The 22,017-nt window shown below is 36.3% G+C and overlaps 2 protein-coding genes across 6 annotated transcripts; one reads left to right on the top strand and one right to left on the bottom strand.

Annotated features, from left to right (window-relative positions):
- The first annotated feature begins 8,198 nt into the window (after nt 1-8,198).
- Nucleotides 8,199-9,744, top strand: LOC122011675 (protein DETOXIFICATION 53-like). Its single transcript, XM_042568048.1, has one exon. It carries the CDS (start codon nt 8,250-8,252, stop codon nt 9,606-9,608), a length of 1,359 nt encoding a protein of 452 aa, XP_042423982.1. The 5' UTR covers nt 8,199-8,249; the 3' UTR covers nt 9,609-9,744.
- Nucleotides 9,745-13,969: 4,225 nt separating this feature from the next.
- Nucleotides 13,970-17,330, bottom strand: LOC122008592. Of its 5 annotated transcripts, none has more exons than XM_042564365.1 (3): nt 17,181-17,330; nt 16,132-16,452; nt 13,970-16,018 (listed from the first exon to the last, which is right to left on the bottom strand). In XM_042564365.1, the coding sequence occupies exons 2-3, from the start codon at nt 16,241-16,243 to the stop codon at nt 14,199-14,201; spliced, it is 1,932 nt and encodes a 643-aa protein (XP_042420299.1). In that variant the 5' UTR covers nt 16,244-16,452; nt 17,181-17,330; the 3' UTR covers nt 13,970-14,198. The 5 variants fall into 5 exon arrangements, with proteins under 5 accessions (XP_042420299.1, XP_042420303.1, XP_042420302.1 ...); XM_042564369.1 differs by having other exon boundaries at nt 13,970-16,013; XM_042564368.1 differs by having other exon boundaries at nt 16,132-16,393; nt 17,181-17,301.
- Between the last annotated feature and the right edge of the window lie 4,687 nt (nt 17,331-22,017).

Here is a 22,017-nt window from a genome sequence, read left to right as displayed (position 1 = left end):
CCAAGTTTAGAAAGAACTTGATTTCAGTTTCTAAACTATTCAAAGAACTTGATATTTTGTCTCTTTTGATAACAGAGTTGTTATAAAAAAAAAATAGGGAAGTTATCTGTTCTGGTACGTTGGTTGACAATTTATATATTCTAAATCCAAAAACTCCCATGATGCAACAAATAGAAATTAATAACACATCTTCTAACTCTAATAAAAGAAAGCAACTTTCGGAAGTGAACCAATCGTATCTTTGGCATATAAGGCTAGGTCATATTAACTCGAGTAGGATTCAAAGGATAATAGCCGAGGAACTTTTGGGTTCATTGGTGGTGGAAAATTTTCCAACCTGCAAGTCTTACTTTGAAGGAAAAATGACCAAAAAGTCTTTTAAGTCTAAGGGGTATAGAGCCAAAGATGCGTTGGAATTGGTTCATTATGATTTGTGTGGACCTATGACTATCCAGGCAAGAGGTGGTTTCGAATATTTTGTCTCTTTTATAGACGATTATTCGAGATATGGGTACATTTACTTGATACTCCGCAAGTCTAAGTGCTTTGATAAGTTTAAATAATACAAGGTTGATGTGGAGAAACGTCTCAAATACTGTTCATTTAAAGTTGATTTTTATTTCTTTCATCCTGTAAAATGTGTTAGTCCAAAAAATAAAGTATACCCTCAAAACGAAGTTAGCACAATGATAAAAAAAAAATGTATTAATTAGACCTTGTTTGTCCAAGACTAGGATTTAATCAAGGTCTCAGTTTAGAGATCCAAAATGGACCTAAACTGGACTTGTGCCTAAAATCCCTAATTGGGACTCGCCCTCCTGGAAATCTCTCCTCCTGCGACTTACCTTACTTACCATGCAGAATCTCTTAACTCTCTTATGGTCCACCAGGTCTTTCTGTCAGTTGTCAAGTCTGCAAATCCAACTGGATTTTGGCTAGCTGTCAGGTCCCGAGGACCCAGCCAGACTTTCCACCATATATCAGGTTACTTCTTGATCTATCTGGACTTCCACAACAGCTATCAGGTCCTCCAGATCTAACTAGATTTCGGCTTGGTGCCAAACTAGTCAAATCCTACACACTTAGAAAGGTTGGATCATAATATAACTAACTTTAATCCACTTGTCATTTATCAAAACTTAGGTTTGATCATTGGTGTCAACTGCACCAACAATCTTCCTTTTTTGATGCAATGACAATCTGAATTAAAGTTAGAAAATATGCAAAAAGAAATAACAATAAAAAATGATTCAAGAGAATATAAGATAAGTAACTTCTGTTTTATTCTCTTGATCATTTTAAAATTAAGATTTTTAAATTTTCAGTTTTGTTTTTAGTTTTTCTTTCTTAATTCCTTACCCTCCCCTTTGGTATTCATAAAAAAAAAAATATACATATACAGATACCAAAAGTATGAAATAAATTTATAAACCAATAAAGGTTTATATATCTATTTCAGGGAAGGGTGAAAGATTTCAAAAAAAAAAAATCAAAGTATTTTTTAAACGAATTTTGAAAATAATTAAGAGATTTTTAAGTGTTCAAAGTAATTTTCAAGATAGATTTTGAAATATCTTTCAAAATAGATTTCAAGTATTTTGAAATAACTCTTAAAATGATTTCCAAGTATTTATTACTTTTCAAACATAGAAAATTTCAAGTAAATTTCTAAAATATTTTTCAAAACCTCTGCAAAGAAATTACAGCAGAATAATTTTTAAAAAAATAAGTTTCCAAAAGAATTTTTAAACCAGCCACTTGCAAAATTTTGCATGAAAAAGAATATTTTCAAAATCAAACTTTTTTTAAAGCAATTTTAAAATATCTTCCCCTTAACTTGATATTACTTTTAAAAAGAATATTCATCTATAATTATCCTTAAATATCTGACCTTTAATTACTAACTAACTACCAAAAGATTACAATATTCACTTGCCTAGTTAAGTTAAATAATATTATCCAGTTAGATTTTTGTTGAAAAATGACTACTTAACTTGATTACTGTATTTTTATTTTTTTCACCCAAATTTATGTTGATGCACTGATATAAGCATCTGAAGTCCAAACAAAAGTTCTATGCATCTCAAGTCATTCTAAGTTTTTGAATACACAAATAAGTTAGACCTAGTGTGCTTGTGAGATGGAAAGAGGGTACCTAGCTAAGAGGCATTTTTGTAATTTGATATTTTTGTACCTTAAAACAGATTCACCCCACTTCTGACTATGTTTTGAGGTTCTCTCAAGTCGTTTATTTCGCAAGATATATACAATGACAAAATCACGCACACAACCATGTACTGGTTATTCATGGCAAATTGAGAATGCACCCGAGTGTTGTCACAAGATATCATTAATGTTGAGACGTTACGAAATCATCATTAATGGATTTAATATCATCATTAATGTTGAGCGTTACGAAATCATCATTAATGAGATTAATATTGTAATTAATGTCAAGACATTATAGAATCACGCTCTTGAGCAAGTAGTAAAAAGAGATTCAGATTGAAAAATATTGATTCATTTGCTTGGGTAAATTTTGTCTCGACCAGTTCGACATTCGACGACGCAAGTAGTGCTCGCGCACAAGTCAACTTGGTACAGTGTCATCCGAACCTTATATTTGCATCCTATGTGCACTCACGCGTGAAAGAGAGTCTCTCCACTTACATTTGTTCACATCATACATGCATAAGAATCAATATAAACAAATCAATGCCTTAAAACTCTCAATGCATGTGGAATTAAGTCTCATTCACAATGGAGCCTTTTTCCTTTCCACATTTTCTCTATTCAAGGCACATTACAATTGAGATGTTTGAAAAACTTATAACCTGGATCATTTGTCAAGACTTATCTATGTTTCTCGATTTACCTTGATGGCTGATAAAAAAATTCCATGGAGCCAAATCGATCCCTAGAATTAGTTAGAAATTGAATACTGGATTAAAAAAATATAATCAATCAAGATTATTACCAATAATTTAATTTCAATTGGGGAATTTCTGAATTAGATTTACTAATGTAATATTTTTTCGTCTAGATTTGGAATCTCGATAAAACTGTTTTATTCATACAAATAAAACTTTGTGCTACATCTGATTCCTAGTGTCACAACAAGTATGGATTGGGTGGGAAAACTTGGTGGCAAGCTATAATACAATAAAATCTGCAATTATTTGAATTCTCATTATTTTTTTTATTACTATGCATTGAATACCATTTTTACCATTACTATATTTGTGACAATATTTTTGGTAAATTTTTATAAATAATTTACATAAATATGTCTATCAGACTACAATAGTAACATCTAATTACTTCTTGCTTTCATTCTTTCTAGTAAGTTAGAATATTCATTATTGGTATTGCATGTATTTTAATCCATGGGCATATCACTTTCGAAAGCACCAAAAGAAGAAACAAGAATTCACCGCTATAAATACTCGGGGTGTCGTAAATTCCAATGCCAATCACCCTCATTTCTGTTTAACTTGGTCCTCTAAAGTCAAACCAATTAACCTTTGTTTTAGAAGGTTAACAGTTTGGGCACCTCTTTCTCTTCCACTGATTTAAATAGTGCCTTTCAGTGATCTAGGAGCGATGGATGATGAAGAAAAGCAAGCGAGAAGGAACGATGGTGAAGATCACTATAAGAGATGGTTATCGTATGTCAATGAGGTAATTAATCGAACAATATTGATCAATTGTTTTCATAATTGTCTTATCATGGTCATGGCACTTGATGTTTGGCATAGTAAGATTTTATTTATATTTGTTCAACATGAAAAAAGTTAATTAAATGAATAATTTTAAATATATATATATATTCAACTTGTTAATATTTATGAATATAACGTTAGAGCAATATCTAATTACGAAATTACAAATGAAATGCTATACTCAAATTTAGAATTATCTTGTCTTGCTAAACTCAAGGTTGTCAAGTTGTTGAGTGTTGAACGGCCGAGTAGGCCAAGTACTAAGTTGTTGAGGCTCAAATGGATCGAGTGGTTGAATAGGCTAAGTATCAAGTTGAGTAGGCCGAGTAACAAGTTGCCAAGAGCGGAGGTGTGAGGAGCACTATTGAGGTTTGTGCAAAATTTAATTTTCTTAAAATATATTAGGTATCTTCTTGCTTAGAGTTTGTTGGACTTTTATTTTCGAAGATACAATGGCTCAACAATGTTCACAATCAAGCATTGATTATTCATGACTAACTGAATGTTATTCGAATGTTATCATCGAGAAGAGTAAAGAAAGGTGGCGATCAAAGAAAAAATGTGGGAAAGTTGTTTACTAATGGATAATTAAATAGATTATTCGATATCATCTGCCCAAGGGAGACCTCCTTTTTTTTTAGGCTCGGAACTTTGGCAACCATTAACTCAGTCAATTAATTAATGACCATTACTAGGACACTGTTTCCCTTTATTGATTGGCTCTGAACGACAGTAGTAAGAATGACTGATGGTTGATCGTTTTGATTCGACCAATAATATTTTGGTTTCAATTTTTGCAGTAGAAAAAATAATCCAAGTAACAAAGTATTAGCTGGGTTGCTTGGACAATTTTTTACCCCGCCCAATTCAATATTTGATGCACGCAATGATAAATATATCATATACATGAATGACATATCCATTTTATGTGTAATTTGTCACATTTGTTAATTCACTTTATTTCACGACATTGTCATTTTTTCAAGACACTGTTTGTTTTAAGTCTAATAATGACTTCATTAATATACAAATCTCATTTTCATGCATTGGAGTAGAAAACTCTTTAGGTTATGCCATATTAATTTTCTATTCTAAATATCTATTTAAATAAATCATTTTATATTCATTTGATGTATTTTCAAATTCTACATTGCAACAACAACCAACAATATTTAGATAGAGGTTATTTTCCAACCCAAAAAAACCCTCTAACCCAAATTCAATCCGAACTCAAAAACTCTCAACCTGAACTTGATTTTTTTTTTAGACTTGGATCGGAACGGATTTATTTTTGATACTCCTAAAATTTATCAATAAAAATATTATAATAAAGAAAACCTTATTAGACACCATCGGAGCCAGGCCCAAGTAGTATAGAAGATTAATTCGAAAGAAAAATATTTGGATGAAATAAAATACAATTTGTATCTTTTGTTTGCCTACGCCATATATTTACATAAATTAGATAATGAAAAAAAATATGGAACCATCAAATTAAGATAATGAAGCTAAAGAAGAGAGATCGAATGACCAAATCACCAATGGCAAAAGAAATTTTCGATAAGAGTTTTGATGGAGGTAGGTTGAAGATGATAGATATTACCTTTAGTTTATTGAATAGAGTAATTTCTATTGTACAATCCTCTTCCCAGGATAATAAAGAGTGTGAAAAAGTTCAGTGAGCAAATCAGAAGGAACTTAAAAAGTGTTGAACATGTGAATTGTTTAGCCAAATTAATAGATTAAACAATGTGTTTCAAAGTAGAGCAATTTTCAAATCTAAATCATTTTCTACTTCCATTTGTCAAGGTCATGATAGGTCAAAGTTCAGTGAGCAAATCATAATCCTAATAACCCATAGTTTGGATACCATTCTAGGGTCTAGGATTCTAGAGGAGCCACATTGGAATTAATTGCAATAAAGAATGCTCATGACTCCTAAGTGGGCTGGAGTTAATATTTCCACAAGAAAGAGGATGGATGTTAATTTAAAGATGCAAATCTGTTTGGAAATTTTGAATCATACCTCTTGTAGTAATTTTGGGAAAAGTGTTGCTCTAGGACATAGCGTATACGGTGGACGCATGACATTTCTGACGTAATGGTCAGAGGTCGATTTTTAAGAATTAACGACATAGAAATTTATCCCACCATGCGCATAATACCTGTGTTCCTATATTTATCTCTCTCCATATCCGTGAGACCGGTACTAAGAGAGCCGTTATTGTAGCGGATCTATATTTAGGCAAAGTGTTCATTGATGAAACAAATTAGATTATTCCCTTTACCTCAACCTCGTCCTCTACCTCTTCCACATGGATTGTCTGAATCATGTTGCCCATAAATTTCTTTCAACCTCTTGCTAGTCACATGAGCCGTAAGAGGAATAGAATCTAACATCGTTTGAGATTGTAGTTCATGGGAGGACAACATGTCATTAAGTGTCGAGTGATGTTTGATCCATGCAAGTTGTCATGCTAAGAATAAAGTTGTCATATAGAGGTTCTAAACTTGGAAGAAAATGCATAATTAATAAATCTTGTTTAGAGACTTCAATGATGGAATTATCGCTATAATGTACACATTGTAATTGCATGCAAAGTTGAAGAACTCGTGCCGAAGAACGAGATGCAAAAGCTTAAGCAACAGTCTCCCAAAGTTGATGAGAGAGCTGTTGAGCCTCACAATTATATGAAGCGATGAGATAGAATTTTGTAGCCTATATAGTCAAAAGTTGTATTGAACCGTTAGTTAAAGTCAAGGTGGGTCAGGCATTACCCAAAGAGAATCAGGCCGAGCCCAAATGAGACTTGGATTTGATTGAACCGGCTTAGCACACTCATCCTAAGGAATGAAGTTTGTCTGGAGACAAGATAACTATCAAGACTTTGTCTTAGTTGCCGATATCTTCTCTGTCTCGACCTCAGATCTCGATATCCTCCTTGTCTCAACCTTGAATCTCAACATCCTCCCCGCGTCAGCCTTAAATCCCGGAATCACATGTCTAGGCCTCATATCCCAACATCATATATGCCTTAGCCTCAGATCGCGACATCCTCCCTATCTCAGCCACAGGTCTAGATATTATCCATGTCTCGGCCTCAGATCCCGATATCATACATGCCTCAGCCTCAGGTCACGACATCATCCATGCCTCGACATCATCTATCCCTTAGCCTCAGATTCTGGCATCATCTATGCCTTCACCTCAACTCCCGACATCATATCTCTGTCTCAACCTCAGGTTCTGACATCATCAATACCTCACCCTCAGATCTCAACATCCTCCCAGTCTCGATCTCGGTCGTCGATTTGGTAAGGTTACTCAATATCAACATCATTTCCTCATTCATCCTCGGATTGGGTCTACACCTTACGTGATCCATCGAAAACACGTGAGGGGCATGTGGATAAGGAGACAACATAATCACCTCATTAATGAGACCATTTTTCCTAGGAGATGCAGATAACAGTTGCAAAAATTCTGGAACATGTGACGTCAGATGAATGGAGAAGTGGTTAAGCAATTGTCAGATCTGGTCTCATGGTTGCCCTTGTTCAAATGTGTGGTATTTGGTGAATGGAGAGGCAATTAATAACTATTGAATCTGTCCTTTCACTGGCTCATACGAGGATGATGGAGAAGAATACATCGTCTAATATGGAGATGCTCTTTTGACAACTATATCAATACTAGAGAATGTAAGTGCAAGGAAGTCTTCAGTTCCACTAAGCTCTTTTCTTCCTTTTCTTCTTCTTCCTCTAGTTTGATATCTAAGCAAACCCGAATAATTGAGCGTCAGAATGACCTATCGGGATTCATCTTCGTTTCATTCTAACCCTCTTTCGATGACATCAAAGAACGTGCATGTCAACTTATTCATTGACCGATGGCTTGACTATCTAAGATATTGCCTGTAGGAAGTATAAATATAAAAAGTATTGAGATTGTTCCCCAAGGCACAGTGCAATGGTAATATATTTTGGTAAAAGCATGAGCATTATGGTTTGAATATCGCCTAGAAAATATATGCCTACAGTGGGATTATGAAAAGTGAACACTCGATGTCGAGTGCATAACGCAAGCTCTTCTCAAATTTATTCGATAAAAAATTTTAGGTCGATCATCTTCAATATTAATCGATTTGAAAAATTGAATACTAGATTAAAAAAAATATGTTGAGATTAATCATAATAAAATTAATTGATCCTTCTTAATCCAACGACATATGTTGGATATTCTTATATGATTTTCATACTAGATATTAATTAAAGAGAATAAGACTGAAATTGAAATAGAAATAGAAATGAGAGAGATAAATGATGGATATAACTAATTTAGCAAAAAGATGATATTATATTCTCTAATAACAGTAAATAAATTTTTATTAATAAAATTTTATTTATTTTAGATATTTATGTATAAGTTTATAATATTTTATTTTATTTTATTTTTTCAATATCTTGTCCGATGGCGATGGTTAGGTGGCATTGGAGCTGCGGCAGCTGGGCCAGGCGGTGCTACCCATGATGATGGCTAGCTTCCTGATCTTCTCCAAGATACTAATCTCCATGCTATTCCTCGGCCGGCTGGGCGATGCGGAGCTCGCCGGCGGCTCCCAGGCCATCGGCTTCGCCAACATCAGCGGCTACAACGTCCTCATGGGGCTGGCGTTGGGCATGGAGCCCATCTGCGGCCAGGCCTTCGGCGCCCGCCAATGGGCCGTGCTCACCCAGACACTCCACAAGACCATCCTGCTGCTGCTCATCGTCACCGTTCCCGTCGCCATCATCTGGCTCAACGTCCAACCAATCCTACTAAAACTGGGCCAAGACGCCGTCATCACATCCATTACCAAGGACTACCTCCTCTGGTCCCTCCCAGACCTCGTAGCACAAGCTCTCCTTCAACCTCTGAACATCTTCTTGAGAACGCAGAATCACATAAACGCCCTCACCATTGCTACTGCCTTCGCCGCCCTCCTTCACATCCCTGCTACCTATTTCTTCACCTTCTACTTAGGCTGGGGAGTCAAGGGGGTGGCGATCGCTTCAGTTTGCAACACAATCAACAACAATTTGGCCATCATGGCTTTTCTCTTCATCTCCGATAACGTCCCCAAAATCTGGACCGGGCTGTCCACAGATTGCCTGCGCGGATGGGGGCGGCTGCTGAAGCTGGGGCTGCCGAACGCCGTCGCCGCCTGCCTGCAGTGGGGGTGCTACCAGGTGCTGCTGCTGCTATGCGGGCTACTGCCGGATCCCAAGTCCAGCGTGGCCGCCATGGGGATACTCACGCAGACTACCGGAGTCATGTACTTGTTTCCGGCGTCTCTCGGCATGGTCCTGGCGACGAGGGTAGGGAACGAGCTGGGCGCGCGGCGGCCTGCAGCGGCACGAAGGACCGCCGCCGTGGGCCTGGCATTGGCGGCTACGGGCGGATTGCTGGCTTTCGCGTTCGCGGCTGGGATGCGGCGCTCGTGGGGGCGGATGTTCACCGACGACCCGGTCACGCTAGCGCTGACGGCCACCGCGCTGCCCATCGTCGGGCTGTGCGAGCTAGGGAACAGCCCGCAGACGGCGGGGTGCGGAGTGCTACGCGGGAGTGCACGGCCAGCAACGGGTGCCCAAATTAACTTGGGCGCATTCTATCTTGTGGGGATGCCCGTTGCTGTGATCGCCGGGTTCCCGCTGGGCCTCGGATTACGGGGTCTGTGGTTTGGCATCGTCGCGGCACAGGCTTCGTGCGTCTGCCTCGTGCTATGGGCTATTGTGCGCACTGACTGGGAGAAGGAAGCGACAAAGGCAGAGGTGTTGGCGGCGGAAGGCACAATCGACGGCGGCGGCGGACAGCAGAGTGGGTTGACGGAGCCACTTGTTACTTGAAAGAGAGGGAGATGAAACGTCATCGGATCGGACGATTTAACTAAATAATTCTCTTTTATTCTCCAACAAATTTAACGGCAGATTTTGAACGTTAAATTTGATGGCTGCCGGTTGAAAGGTTATCTGAATAATAATTTAATAAAGATATTAATAATTTGATCATTGAAATGATAATTATTGAATTGTTAATTATAAGTTTTAGAATAAAATAAAAATCAATTTACTTATATTTTATATGAACATGAAAGATTGTGTTTTCATTTGCTCTAATATTATCCTATTGAATTTGGGATGGAACATGATTTGATGCAACATGAATCTTGAAAAAAGAAGTTATTGAAGCTAAAAAAAATTTCATTTGTTTATTGACTATACCTTTATATTTAGATTTAATACTTAAACAAGATATTATAAGTTGTTTTCTCAAATTACATGAGATAATGTCCTATATCAAAAATATTTTATATCCATTAGTATAGTGTATATCTTCATAAGAACGTGTCAATCAACATCACTATATGCATGTAAGTCCTAAGATAATTGATGATCTAAAAGAAGATCATTCAAATAATATATTTAAGATAGAAAAATCTTTTTTTTTCACACATTGCTAATTTTGTTCACTGGTATCATGCATGAATTCACAAGTACGATTTATTACAAAGATAATATCATATTGATCCTATCCAGAAACAATGAAGATGACAAGATAGGGATATGACGACGCAGTTGACGCAGTAAAGACTCCACGTAGCCCTGTAACATAAAAACGTCAGTGCCGAATCGGGAAGGGTTCCCGACGTTGGCTTTCTCACGCTCAAGTCAGTCACCAGCAACAATAAAGAACAAAGAGAACTGTACCAGCAATAAGAGTGTAATCACAAATAACGCATACCTCCACCGGTACATGAATCTTCCTTTATATAGTGACCATGTAGCATATGTGCACCCTTCACAAAACATGTGCACATTTTTCCATTTGTCTTATGAAAAGACAAGTTAGAAAAGTGTCCCTGACACCGTTCCTTAATAGGGCGTGCAAATCCTTGCCATGACAGTGGAAGTTTCTGTTGTATGATTTTTCCTGCTGACCATATACCCTGTTGTCGGTGACACCAACTCCCAGAAGGATACGATAAGCTAAGCAAGGGGTCTCACTATTTGGTCGAGCTGGGGAGCCGCTCAGTTGGGATTTCTGCTCGGTCGCTCGAGGTTGTTCTTCTCCACGCTCACTCGACTCGGTAGATTGTTCCTCGTATGATCAAACAGGTTGTCCAAGCAAACTAGCCCTTATACGGTCGTCACAGTTGGGAACATCTATTCTCCTCTCTTTAGTCGTTAGGCTATCAAGGCACTACCTATTGCCCGGCCGAACAAGCGATCTGGTCGGACGAGCCTTCGGGCGACACCATGTTCCTAGGCCCTCCTTTCGCTAAGTGGGCGGTCATGCCCGCTCGACTCGTTGCCACTCGCTCGGCCAACTTTGGTACCCGACGATTCCATGTCTTTGACCGCCTTGACTTTAACTTCCACGTCAACTACTTTTCCCACCTTTGACTCATCGTTGGAGGACTCCTTTTACCGCCGCATCGATGTCATGTGATAGTGATATATCAAAAGGCTCTAATAATGCTTTGATAAATTTGAGGATCTGACATAACAAGAAAGGATGAAGTTGTAAAAAAGTTGTTTACAACAATTGGTATGGAGAGTAGACATGCTCCATCCATTTTAGTTCTTTGGAGAAACCCCATCCATTTTAGTTTTTTCGAGAAGCCTAATGATGTATTTGTTTTTAGAGAGGAAACAACCTATGAGATAAATTTATACCAAGAAAAAAAAGAGCATTACTTAGATATCTAATAGGAAATTTTTAACTGAGAAGACTTAATAGAGTTGTGATGACCTTTTGATCATTACCGATTATTAAAATATCATCCACTTAAATAAGAAAAATATCATAAATCCATCATTATATTTGTAGAATATAAAAGTGTTAGTCTTTTTTTAGAAAATTCTTGAGCTTGTAACCAATTGATAAACGTTGAAATTATCTACAAGAAGCTTGCCGAAGACCATATATGAATTTCTTGAGTTGACAAACATGAGTTAGAAATTGCAGATGGATGAACCTAGGTGGTTGGTTTATAAATACAGTTTCCTCAAGATAATCACTAAGAAATGCATTAGAAATGTCTAGTTGTCGTACATGCCAATTAGTATTGATATGAGATATTAAGAGTGAACCCGGGTATGACATGGCAATCAAAGTTAATGTGACATGACAATCAAAGTCAAGGGGAGGTGACAGACAGCGTGTCACTCTCCACAGGACTTTGCTCTTTGCCCAGCGCTAAGACTTTCAGTACGAGGACGACCGGCTTAGGAGTCGGTCGAACCTAGGGGACCTAGTGCTCCATTCCTGTATTAAGACATTCGATAGCTGACCGAGTTTAAAGGATGTCTGATCTAACATAGAGCTGGTCAGTCATAAGTCGCTCAGAGTAAGGGGATCCAACTCCTCGCTTTTAGTACAAGTCTTTTAGCATATGGTCAGTCGACCCCACAACCGGTCGAACCTATGGGTTTCCTCGTATACCAGTTCTCCTTCATATCGTCAGTCGATAACAAGACCGGTCAGGTTTAGCCAGTTCAGCACACTCATCTCTTATATGCATGAAAGATAAATGTATAAGGTACCTCTCCTTATAAACTTGGCCAGACTTCCAGATCTCAGATTCTCACTTCAAAGGCAAGTCTCTTATCATATGGACAATCAACTTAAAGTACCGATTAAATTTCTCGAGACTTAGTTCCCCATTTCTCATAGGCAAGTATCCTGATATGGTCGGTCGGTCGATCATAGAACCGGCCGAACCTAGGGGACTTAGCTTTATATTACTTTAAGAGCATATATCCAGCATTATGTACTGCATAAGCGAGCCGCTTAAGGGAAGGATGACCATACGGCCAACCTGTTCAAAGATTCGGTCGAGATACACTCAGTAGACAACATTGTTAAAGTAACAACTATTTTGTAAGATAATATTCCTCTATTGTAATATGAGAATTCACTAAAACCTTCTTCGAAGGTGATTACATTTTCCATCAGCTGAGATATTATGACAACATATTCCTTCAATAGCCTCATTAATAACGTAAGTTACAAAAGAGGTGCACATATGGGTTATGGAAGATTCCTCAAATGGTGACGGTACATCTCCCAGGTTGTATGCCTTCCCTTACCCGACAACCTCTGTCACTCAACATTCTCTGTCACCTCATGCTTGTGGAAGTTATAAGAGATGGTATATAAAGGGGTCCTCTCCGTTGATCAGATGCACACCTTATGACAGTCTTACTTGTGTGCATGCATCTACTGTTCATCTCTCTCATTTTTTCCTCTCGGATACGATACTGAATTAAGCTTCGGAGAGCTTACGTCAGGGACCCCTCTCCTGATTTTTGACACTGACATCCTGTTTGCTCTCTTTGTGTGTGCAGAGATAAAGAAGAAAGCCCTTTTTCTCTAATTCAAAGTCTTCACGTAGTCAACAGTGGAGCCACCTGCCCAACGCGACATCTCTCCAGCTTTCAGAAAGGATCAAGTATTAACAGCTACTGCTAATAATAATATGCTAGGTGTGATTTTGATAATTGGGTTAAATGTGTTATTGAAGTTAATACCTAATTGTTGACTAAATCATTTGACTACAAGTTGAGCTTTGTACCATTCTTGATACTTAATATAAAATATCCATTTAGAGTCCACAATAGTCATGGAGAGAGTGCGCAGAACTAAACTCCAAGTTTCATTGCAAAGAAGTGCATCAAATTATGTAACCATTATGTTATGCCAATTTTGATCCTTAATGACTTGTGAAAAACAAATTCATTCAATAAGTTTTGTAGAGACCACTAGAGCTTATGGAAGAGAACATTGGATTGTAGGCTGACATGATGATTTTGAACTAGTTGATACAAATTTGCTCATGGAAGAGAACATTGGATTGTAGGTGACATGATGATTTTGAACTAGTTGATTCAAATTTGCTCATGGAAGAGAATATTGGATTGTAAGCTGACATGATGATTTTGAACTAGTTGATGGTGATGAGGAAGTAGGCTGATATCATAATTTTGATGACGGACATGCATTGTCATCTACATGTAGAAAGCATATTATCTTTTACAAGCCAAGGTTTTGAGATTGGACACGGAATGAGTTTTTGTCCCTTCTAATATTGTTAATGGGAAGTCGATTCGGGTTTCAGTTTTCTACGCTGAAACAACCATTGCAAGTTCTTTATCAATAAACATAGAGCACCAAATGTGATTTGCTTCTACTGTTATAGTAAAAGTGAAGCAGAAACAATGATCTAGGTTCTTACTATTCAAAACCCGAAGAAGTATGTCCAAATGCATACACATAAAGGAGTGGAATGGCTGAAGTAAATCAACAAAGGCTACCTCACTTGCACAGGTACACATATCTAACTTGTCCGAGAAACAAGAATAATCTATACACATACATATACATGATCTCCAAGTATGGAGTTAAAAATGATCTTATCACCTGCTTTCTTTTTACTAATCGGATGCTTCATTAACTTTTTTGTTGGATGCATGCCTCATGATCTTCATCAATTCATGTAGTGGAGAAGCTCCGGTTCCAGATTTTGACGGCTCCGGCGACTCAGTTTCTTCTTTACCTTCCAAAAAGTTCTTGTACTTATCACTTGTCATAGCATCAAAAATGCAAGCGGGTGTTTCTTTCCTTCCATCACCTAAGTATGGTTCCACAAAACTGTTAAAATGTGACGAGGTCTGTTCAATGTAATCAAAATCTTCAATAGTACGACTGTGTTGATATATGAGTTCACTAGCTGATTCATAGCCCATAAGCTGATGCAGTTGACGACCATTAGTTACATTCTTATCACATCTTTTATCCATATGATCTCCACACTCTCTTTCAGAGTGAGAAATTGATTCAGATCGAGATCTATCATTCAAGTGAGAATTAGGTATCTCGTACCTCAGAGAAGCATATGTATGACTTAAACTTTCCTTCTCACTTGTTGATTGTTCTGTTTTTTCAATGGCACCTTTAGGATTTGGAGCTCTGAAAGAGAACACAAGTAATTTGGAGCAAGCGCCACACCTCAGCTTATACAATCTTTTTTTGACCACAAAGAAATCGATAGGGAGTTGAAGTAACTCCATGCAATTGTAGCAAATGACAAAAGGAGCACCTCCTAAAACTGGCCTGCTGTGTCGCTTCTTCTGGTGCCTTATCTCCTTATTGTGTAGCATCTCCGGACTCACTGTATTACAGCAATTGCATGGCTTATCATGGTGACAAGCAGTGCAAATTCCATTGTGGCAACAACTATTTGGTACAAAATTGGCATGTGATATTCCCATGCCTTCATCAGATTTGTTAAACATTTTACTAATCTCCTTTCGCAATTCATCTACCTTCTTAAGTATCTCCATTTTAATGTACTCTGGCGAATGGAACCCTACCGAGGGGCTTGCAGTTTGACTGTAAGCTGAACCCTTAAGGATCTCTGCAACTACTGTGAGATACTTTAAAGGTGCATCCTCTTCAGGTTCAAACCAGTTCTGCACTGAATGAAAGTCTTCAGAGATGTGAGAGGTGTCTCTCCTTCTAGGACTTTTATTTTCGGTAGGTGCCACAATATCTAAGCTGGTAGGCAAATCAACTGCATTAGGAACTAATCTGTCAACAGGTTGATCTTCCGGCAGCTCTTGTGCTTGATCTTGTGTTCCTTTGTGCCCAATGTCCGCTGAATCAACAACTTTTTTCTGTCTGAAAGTCCTTCTAGATACTCCGATACGTTTGCGAGGGGTGTGATGGCTAAAATGATCATCGACTGAAGATACACTGTCATCATACAGGTTAGAACTGGTTGTGCTAGAGCCTGAAATACTGTCATGCTTCTCTTGTCCAAAACTACTAGGAGATTCTGCAAAATTTTCTATTCTACCACTCATACTCGAGCTGTTATCGAGCTGTTGTGGAGGTTTCAGAAAAGTCTTCACTCCATTCATAGTGCAAGCTTCTTCAACTACAAGTTCAGGATTGGGATCTTTGTGTGTCAAAATGTGCATGTCGATTCCTTCAACAGTACGACTAAGATTCTGCAAATCACAGCTTTCATCATTTTCTGATTCTGTCAATTCTTTGGCATAATTGTTAGGATCATCCTTGAAAGATGATTGTTGATCAAGCTGTTCAGGATTATGCATTCCATCTTGTGATGCACAAACAGTCATTTCATTCTCAGAACGATCCAATTTGCTTTCGACCGAAACATTATCTATTAGCTCCTGTGATTTGTCCTCGGATGAATCTCCTAATATAGTAGAATTATAGATCTTCGCTGTGCAGAGAATAGAAAAAAAAAAATCAAAAAGAAAAAAAAATCTAGGCATAATTATTTCATAAGCTGAAGTTGTAAAAAAAAAACTATATCATGGTTTAAACAAATCTTACAGCGAAGAGTGGTGTTGCATCCGGCACATTGGTAGACAGGAATATTGGCAAATTCTGCAAGAATTTTCTTGCATTTGGGACATTTGACAAGGCGAAATCCGGCTGCTGCCATAACTTGTTGTATCTTTCTTCTCAGAAGTGGAAGCAGTGTACACAATCTGTTACACTTTGCTGCTATTGTACAAACTGGGATAAGTTCGATTAAGGAAGTGGAGAAAGACCAATTGTTCTCGCAAGGAATTCCATCAGTTCTAAAATCATACTGTCAAGGAAGATGCAACTCTCCAGAATCTATCAGTTTGATTTGTATGTTTAAGAGTTCTGGCAACAAACAAAATTAGTGAGAACATAATAACAACAATTAAACTTCTTTTATCCCACTCATTAGATTGTCGGCAACGTAAAACATAGATAAATGTTATGTATGGACCTATCAAACAAAATTAGTGAGAACATAAACCCTAAAATGAGATTAGTAAATGCATCTTGCAAGTGAGAGTGATGTGTACAGACTAGCTGAGATCAATTACATGAATCTTATGTAAGTCAAACACAAAAATCTGTGTCTGCAGAATGAAAGCAAACAAACCCCTAAAATCACCTTCTTAATATAACTTCATAGATAAAGCTATAAAAATGACAAATTCAGACTGTATCCTAAATTCTACTAAAACTTTTATTGCATAAATAGATTAAAAAAAACAAAAAGGGGAAAAAGGCCTAGGAACTCCAAGAGAAATAGAACAATCACAAACTCTTATTTCCAAGCGAAGTAGTTCAACATCCAAATTCTAGGTTCCCTCTTTTTGTCTTGGCCAAACAAGGCAATCACTTCTTCTGGGAAAAGCATCAACTTAAATAAAGATCCGACCAATTGTTCAACAATTTTTTTAAAGAAAAATCTAAAAGAATTTATGGCAGAAACTACAATCTAGTCGGTTTGAGTTAAAACCATATGAAGCAGCAAGAGTGCAGGATCGCAACAGGAAAACAGGAAAGACAAACCAGCTGAATAGAGAAAGAAGAACAGAGTTAGTGGAAGAACACACCGTTCAGCTTGAGATGGGAGTTTCTGTGTCGGAGCTGTGGCGTGTGGGAATGAGATGAGTGGTAGAGCGGACCTGAAGAAAGGAAGGAAGGAAGGAGAGGAGGCAAGTTGGCGTTCCACGTGTTTGACGGCCAAAATCTACTGGAGGAGTGTCGACGGTCAACTCTAGGAATCTTCCACGTCGTATCCTCCTTCTTGGCGTGTAAGTTTTTGTAATTTATTTATTTCGTACAGGTGAGCGATAGAAAGATAGGTTTGGGCATTGAATGTTTTTTTTTTTTTCAATTCAGGTACATGCACTTTCGATCGAATTTGTGAACTTTCCGAAGCGCGAGCGATTTTTTTCAGCAATTATCTCAGATTTTTTATTTCACTGGAACAAAATACAACTCTATAATATATCTAGTACCTCACCTTTGCACCGTAGGCCTAGACGGTGAATCTTAAATACCTAATTAATCGCTAATCTAGAGCTATTGAATGCTGCCTAGTTGATCAATATGGATCGCAAAGTATGTATGATATTTTTGTTGGAATATCGGCAAATATTAATGTGTTCTGACATGTGAAAATAAATTGTAGTATTTTTTTTTAGCTCAAAATTATATATGATGAGATTGGAAAATGCTGTTGAGATACATGGATGATTAAATTGATTATGACTTTTGATCAATGATGAGTGATGTTAAAGTCAATGGGGGTAGAGATCCTGGGATGGTAAATAGTAAATATCTAACCTGCAAGTACTAGAAATAGTATTAAAGGGACTAGCACAACCACTTCTCTTGGCTTGTGGTAGAAACTTGCGATGACTCCTCATCCAAGACTAGTAGATGACGACGACCTTGACTGAGTCTTGTAGTTCGAAACCTATTCATGTGATTCCTGGGACATCTCCTGTTTCACTAGACTGATAGCAAATCTTTAGCCCAGGGCGGAGCCACGTAATAAGGTACCCGGGTCCCAATTTATTATGTAATTACATATATAAAATTTGATTTTTAATTTCTTCTTATTTTATCTACCCGTGCATTTATTAACCCAAGAGTACATGCCCAATTTTAACGCAGAGCCTACGCCCGATTTAATTTCTAAATCCTAACTCTCTTCAAGTCCCGTTGATTCTACAATTGGGCGGACAAAACAAGTTTGCAAAGCTTGTTTTGTCTGCCCAATTTATTTTCCATATGACATTAAATCTAAAAAAATTTAAAATTGTAATTAACATCCCTAATCTTTCTTTTACTCTTCTGTCTATTTTCTTTTTCTCCTCGTGTCTTTCTTCCTGCCGACTCATTGCTCTTGTGATTCTCACAATTGCTCCTCCGTGACTCCGTCAATTTCTTCTGAGTTCCGCCGACTCCTCTTTTCCTCTTTAGTGATTGCTAGTTTGCTTCACGATTCTTATTGCTCTCTCGATTGCTGCACAATGTTGTAATGCTCCACCAATCCTTCATCCTTATCCCTCTTTTTCTCTTCCGATGTTGCTTCGCGATTACTACTGTTCTACAACTGTTGTAAATATAAACAACTACTATATCTATTTTAATATTCAATGAAAATACCTCTTATTTTGCTTTGATAATTGATCCCAAGATTTTTTTTTCATCACAGCTAATTGAAATGCATATCTAATCAATAAGCTAATTATAAGATTAAAATGTACTCCTAAATCCATCATAATTTAATGTTTAGGTGAATCAAACAACTAGTTTGAAATCAGTGGCGGATTTACATGGGGGATGGCCCCTATATATATATATATATATATATATATTTTAATATAATCGATGGGAATGATGGACTTATTAAATATGCTATATAATTTTAGAGAAAAATATTTTTTTTGGTGTTTTTTTAATTTACCTGTAGGAATTATGTTGGAACGTACTGGTAAGACTATTTTAAGAGATTAATAGTTACAATAAAAAAATTTAAATGATACTTTCTCCAATTCACTCCAAAACCATTGTTATTATTTTCATTGTAAATTGTGCCATTGTCGATCATCAGAATTCAAAATTGATTACATATTTAGAAAGTCTGTAACCTAAATTTTCTATTGGTAGTTTAATACCAAAATCTTGAAATAACATCACAACTTGAGAAGGGTCGTTGGCCCTTGTTTAATGCCGGAGCTACATTTTGACCTCGATTTTAGTCTTAAATTGAGAATTCGGAGGTTGTTCAAGGGTGTACAAATTTCTGATGATAATTATTTTTGTCACTTAACATGCGGCCCCCTCAAATTTAAAATTCTGGATCCACCCTGTTTAAAATGTTACAACAAACAGCAAACTATTTGCTTTTATATATCTGCTTATTTTTATTTTTTAATTTTTATTCTATTAATTATTTACTATCTATTTACTATCCACACTGGTAAAAATAATAGTACTGAAATTGATAAATATGTATCATTAAATACTTAATCAAATTTTTAATATAATGTTAAAATTAATTGAAGATTTTTTTTTTACTAAATATACAGCTAAGCTTTAATTTTTAATATGTTGTTATGCTTTATAGAAAGGGATAACATATTTCTATTTCTTTTTATTAATCTTGTTCTTACATAGAATTTAAACTAGTTAATTTCTTAATTATTTTCTACTTAAATAATGTTGAATTTTTAACCATACAGTTGATGTTGGATCATGCAGGAGAAAGTGAGATTTATATTAGAAATTACATTAGAAATAGTTATTTAAAATTCATGAGATTCTAAATTAATTATGTTTTGTCCTAGGTTATTTTAATATCAAATCAAGAGAGAAAAGGGGAACCAATATTCAATCTTTTTTAAACCAAAAATTAATAATCCTTCATCGTTCAAGGACCAAGACTAATATATCCATTTCTAATGAGGAGTTCAGACCTCCTTCTAAATCTCAAAGAGTTGAGTTTAATGAAACTTCACTTGATTGAGATTCTGGATTGTATATTTCCATGTGGAGACATCATATTAATTATCGTGATGAAATTAGATGAGCTTATATCAAAATGGGGTCATATCAATCCAAATTACAGGAGTACCCACAGTCTAAATCAGGAAAGTAATATCGTCGATTTCAATATACACGGTTTAAAAAATTTCCATAGTTAGAGGACTCTCCTTCAAAGGATGCACCATTTTATTTTTCATGCTATTTTTTTGAATTAAGTGAAGCACAACAATATGCATTTATAGTTGAAGGGTTTAAAAGTTGGAAATGCGTTAATGATGGAGTCAAGTATGCCTTTTTGTCTCACATGGGAAGTTATAACTCAATGCATAATAAATTTACAAAATTTGTTGTTGATGTGATGAATGTAACTGAGCATATAGATAAAGTTATGAATTGAGAATTTTCTGAACGGATTCAAAAGAATTAATTAAGGCTTGCGATAACAATTGATAGCGTCCGTTGGCTTAGTTTGCAAGCATGTGGATTGAGAGGTTATGATGAATCTTCATACTCCCAAACTTATGGTAATTTTATTGAGATACTAAAACTTTTGGGAAAATAGAATGCTAGTATTGGCGATATTTTCTTAGAGCAAGCTCCAGGAAATGCAAAATATACCTCACCAGAAGTTCAAAAAGAAATCTTGCATAATATTAGTACTAAAGTTAGAGATAAAATTCGTGATGAAATTGGAGATTCTAAGTTTTGTATTTTGGTGGATGAAGCGAAAGGTAATATCTGACAAAGAACAGATGACTATAATTTTGAGATTTGTTGATGGCCATGGTTTTTTACGGGAGTGTTTTTTCCAAATTGTGCATGTTCATGACACCACAACTGCAACACTTAAGAAAGAAATATGTGATGCCCTTGCTAAATATAATCTAGAAATACACAATGTGAAGGGTCAAGAGTATGATGGTGCTAGTAACATGTGTGATGCTTTTAATGGATTGCAAGTTTTATTTCTTAAAGATTACCCCTATGCATATTATTTACATTATTTTGCCCATCGACTCCAGCTAACATTAGTTGTAATTGCTAAAAATGAGATCTCTATATGGCTTTTCTTTTTGAATATGATGACTATTGTTAATTTTGTTACATCTTCGTCCAAACGCAATGCTAAGTTACAATCTGATCATGTTAATGAAATTGCATGTTCTGTTGTCATTGGTGAATGCAAAACTGGATGAGGAGCTAATCATATTGGTACTTTGCATCGAGCAGGAACTACTCGTTGGAGCTCCCATTTTGATTCTATTTCCGACTTAATAGATAAGTATAATGTAACTATTAATGTACTTGAAAAATATTATCACTGATGATTCCTCTACTTCGATACATGGGGAAGCTGGTCGTTCCTTAATAGTGATGAAATCTTTTTATTTCATTTTTATTTTGCATTTGATGCATAAAATTATGGCAATCACAGATTTACTTTGTCATGCCTTACAACAAAAATCTCTTGATATTGTAAATGCAATGGATTTGGTCTCTACAACTAAAACACTTCTTCTAACATTGATAAATGATAGTTTTGATATTCTTCTTTCTTATATCAAATCATTTTGCACAAGATTGGATGTTGATATGCCAGAGGTGAGTACTCGTTATAAGCATTCTAGTCATTCATGTCGGCAAAAGGATGTTATCACAGTTGAACATCACTTTCATTATGATATATTTAATGCTGCAATAGATTTTCAATTTGAAGAGTTAAACTCTAGATTCAGTGATGAGATAATAGAGCTTATGCTTAGCTCTGTTTTGGATCCAAAAGATAATTTTAATTGGTTCAACATTGATAAGATTTATACTCTCACTGAGAAGTATTATCCTGAGGACTTCAGTGAACAGGAAATGCATAATTTGAGGTGTTAGCTACAA

Source organism: Zingiber officinale, chromosome 8A (genome assembly GCF_018446385.1).
Source record: "Zingiber officinale cultivar Zhangliang chromosome 8A, Zo_v1.1, whole genome shotgun sequence".
Lineage (NCBI taxonomy): Eukaryota > Viridiplantae > Streptophyta > Magnoliopsida > Zingiberales > Zingiberaceae > Zingiber > Zingiber officinale.
Note: the sequence above shows the minus strand (reverse complement) of the source record. Positions and strands in the feature narration are given on the sequence as shown.